The sequence below is a fragment of the Rutidosis leptorrhynchoides genome, chromosome 4, assembly GCF_046630445.1.
Source record: "Rutidosis leptorrhynchoides isolate AG116_Rl617_1_P2 chromosome 4, CSIRO_AGI_Rlap_v1, whole genome shotgun sequence".
In the NCBI taxonomy this organism is placed as follows: Eukaryota; Viridiplantae; Streptophyta; class Magnoliopsida; order Asterales; family Asteraceae; genus Rutidosis; species Rutidosis leptorrhynchoides.
In genome coordinates, this window is record NC_092336.1 from 63,809,968 (window position 1) to 63,813,287 (window position 3,320).

General features: G+C 35.8%; 1 protein-coding gene across 1 annotated transcript; it reads right to left on the reverse strand.

Annotated features, from left to right (window-relative positions):
• Nucleotides 1–619: 619 nt before the first annotated feature.
• Nucleotides 620–2,746, reverse strand: LOC139840688 (geraniol 8-hydroxylase-like). The gene is made up of 2 exons (XM_071830937.1): nt 1,763–2,746; nt 620–1,243 (listed from the first exon to the last, which is right to left on the reverse strand). Exons 1-2 carry the CDS (start codon nt 2,744–2,746, stop codon nt 620–622), a joined length of 1,608 nt encoding a protein of 535 aa, XP_071687038.1.
• Between the last annotated feature and the right edge of the window lie 574 nt (nt 2,747–3,320).

A 3,320-nucleotide genomic window follows, 5' to 3' on the forward strand; every position in this document is an offset into this window, starting at 1 on the left:
TCTCATCCAAATTATTTATCTGTATGTATAGCTTATAAATCAATTAGCTTTTTGATTTTGATTTGAGGTATACTTCAAACATACTGCTTCAAAGATGCGTCTATCATTATGGATTTGCGTGCATGATAAATACAAGATGTTTGATGCAAGTCCTGGGTATATACTTACTATAACTATGGATGCACGTTAGGTGTTTGATAAAATGCTTTGAATGGTGTAAGGTTAGATATTGGGTATTTGGGTAGATACATATGGTTTTATTAAATTACATTCTTTATATACTGACCATGTTACTGTATGTTGTTGATTTCTCATTACGTCTCCATATGTTGAAGCAAGATAACAAAAATAAACACCCACCTTTAAAAGTTGCTGCTCGAAGTATGCTTAACTGTGTTAAGTGCCTCGGCACTATACATATAATTTTTATGTAGACCGATGGAAGGACGTTTAATTAGATCATGCCTTATTTGATTAATCAATCAGTTGCGCAACATAAAAAAGAAGTAACTTCAAAACGAAGATAGACTGGTAAGTGGTAACACAAGTTTGAAATCTCGATCCAATTCCAAAGGAGAACAATTTAAAACGAAAACAGCATAAACAAATTATTATATATTTAATCATAGTAGAGGTTTGCATCAGATAATCTTTGAGTGGGTATAGCTATTAGAGGTTTTCTTTTCTTCGTCACAAACCCAAACTCATCAGAAAGCTCCAACTTGTCACCTCTAGGCAAGCTCCAATCAAAAGAATGCAAGAGAGATGCTAATATATACATCAACATCTTTTCTCCAAGTGGGATACCTGGGCATATTCTTCTCCCGGATCCAAATGGAAAATACTTCAAGTTATGTCCATTGTAATCCCATTTGTTGTTTAAAAACCTCTCGGGCTTGAACTCCAACGGATCCGTCCAGTTTTTGGGATCCCGATGAATTGCCCAAACATTTATAAAAACGGTCGTACCCTTTGGAACCAAGTATCCTGCCACAATGCAAGATTTGTCTGGGGATCTTGGAATTAGTATAGGAACTGGTGGGTGTAGTCTTAGTGTCTCTTTGATGACTGCATCCAAATATAATAATTTTGAGAGATCAGATTCTTCAAGTGTCTTTGTAGCACCAATGAACTGTGTCAGTTCATCTTGAACCTTTTCCATTACACTTGGATTATGCAAGATCTCTGCCATAACCCATTCAACCAGTGTTGATGTTGTGTCTGTTGCTGCTACCAGTATATTCTGTTACAAATTTTTTTTTTTTTTTTTTTTTTTTTTTTTTTTTTTTTTTAAGTTTTATGTTAGGGTTGTGTTGATCAAGCTGTGTTTGTATAGTATATTCAACTAATTACTACAATACATAATTAGACCACCTGTGACTGTGACGCGAATGCAAATTTGGGGTTTTTAGAAGGTTTTGGTGGTTTTTGCCTCTGACATGGCAGTGTCAATTTTTAATTGTTGTTATGTTGGGTGTCAAAAAGTAGAAAGTTTTTGGATGACGTGTGAAAATATGATTAGGAGTTGGGTGAAAAGAAATACAATAATAATTTAAAAAAGAATGTGTCGAAATCTGATTGGGTGTAAATATTCCCCTCTTCTAGTCATGAAATAAATTGACGCCTTTTTTTGTCAAATTGATGGCCCGTAACAAGCGTTGGGAGTATCAAAATTGTGCCAAGTCACCGTCATATTATTTTTGACGGCTTGTAATGTCTGGTCTTATAAGAACAAAAAGAAGTAAATTGAAAGAGAACTTACAATAAGTAAGACCTTAACATGAGTGATGTTAAAAGATGTTGGATCATCTTTTTGGTCTTTAAGGTTTAATAAGATCTGCAGAAAGTCCTTTTTTCCATCTTCTTCAATTGGGTTCACTTTAGTTTTTCTTTCAATGATCTTGTCAAATAGCTGATCAAGATATTCCAATTGCTTTTGCATTTCTCTATTCATTCCTTGTAGATCAAACCTTGATAACATTGGGATAAAATCAGATATGTTTGGTGTTCCCATTAGCTTAATAATCTTGAACTCAACTTCTCGAAACCTATCTATGTTATCAATCAAATCATCACCTTCACCAAATTTGCTAGAACCCCATAACAAACTGGTTACAACATTAAGCTCTGTATCAAAAGCTAATTTGTTAATATCGATTTCATCCCCAAGCTTAGTGTAAACTTCGTTCACCATCTTTCTGACTTCACGCTTTCTAAATATCTGACTAGCATTGAGACTTGTGTTACTTAGAACTTCGCTAACTAAAAGCTTACGCATGTTACGCCAGTGTCTAGTGTTGTTGGACCAAACAATGTCTTCTACACCATAAGCTAGGATCCGTGCTGTGACAGGAGGACTTCGGTTAGCAAAGGTGTGGTCCTGTTCACGAACTATAACTTTTGCTACGTCAACAGAGGTCACCACAACATGAAGCTTACTTCCTAGCCGTAGACTAAAGACGGGCCCGTATTTATGAGCAATCGAAGCGAATACTTCATGCACGTTGGAGCTAAGAAACGGGAGGTATCCTACGATTGGTAATCCGTATAGACCCGGTGGTAGGGGTCTTATTGGGCTGTTTCTGTTGTAGTACTGCATCCACTTATACCACATAAATATTAGTGCTGGTGTAGAAATGGTGAGAATCGTGCGAGCAAGCTTGTCTTGTTCGTTTTCGGCTTCTAACCACCATGACCAGAAGGTGATAAGAGTAATATAAATCTTAACTACAAGTTCTGATATCATTTTGTTGCGGATAATTTATGAACTCAATTAGAACTTTGCTTTATATACCAAAAGTCTGCAAAAGCTTATCACATCCAGCTACAAGACCATTTAAGTTATAATGTCGTAATAGATAGAGTGATGACTGATAAGTTAAAATAAACTCTATTAAGCTAAAATAGGAACGTGGTGCCATTGAGAAATAGAAATAAAGAGAATGTAGACAAGGTTATGGCTGTTGCTAAAATTAAATAACTAGTAGATGTTGATACATTGTTAGTTAATTGGGTAAGTATTTTTTGCTAAAATGTACGTTGTCTAATTGAGTGATCTCGTGACTATTTTTAACATTCTTTCTCCTCTCACGATATAGAACTAGTTAATTTTGAACATGAGACTTGTTGACCGATACTTTGTTAGGTGTTAGCATAATAATATAATGAGAATATAGTAGTAGGTGGTGGTGTTGTTGTCACTGTTGTAAACGGCGTCCGTTGCGTCCGTTGCGACGCCTGTTGCGGCGTTTTGGTGACTAAACCGTTTCGACCCCGTTTTGTTTTCTTATAAGCCGGTCAACGGTCAAAAGTCAGGTCAA

Excerpts from the sequence above, each read along its gene's own strand:
- LOC139840688 (XM_071830937.1), bottom strand. The coding sequence starts at position 2,746 with ATGATATCAGAACTTGTAGTTAAGATTTATATTACTCTTATCACCTTC. Across the intron at positions 1,244-1,762 it reads ATGTTAAGGTCTTACTTATT|AATATACTGGTAGCAGCAAC; the intron begins GTAAGTTCTCTT and ends AATTTGTAACAG.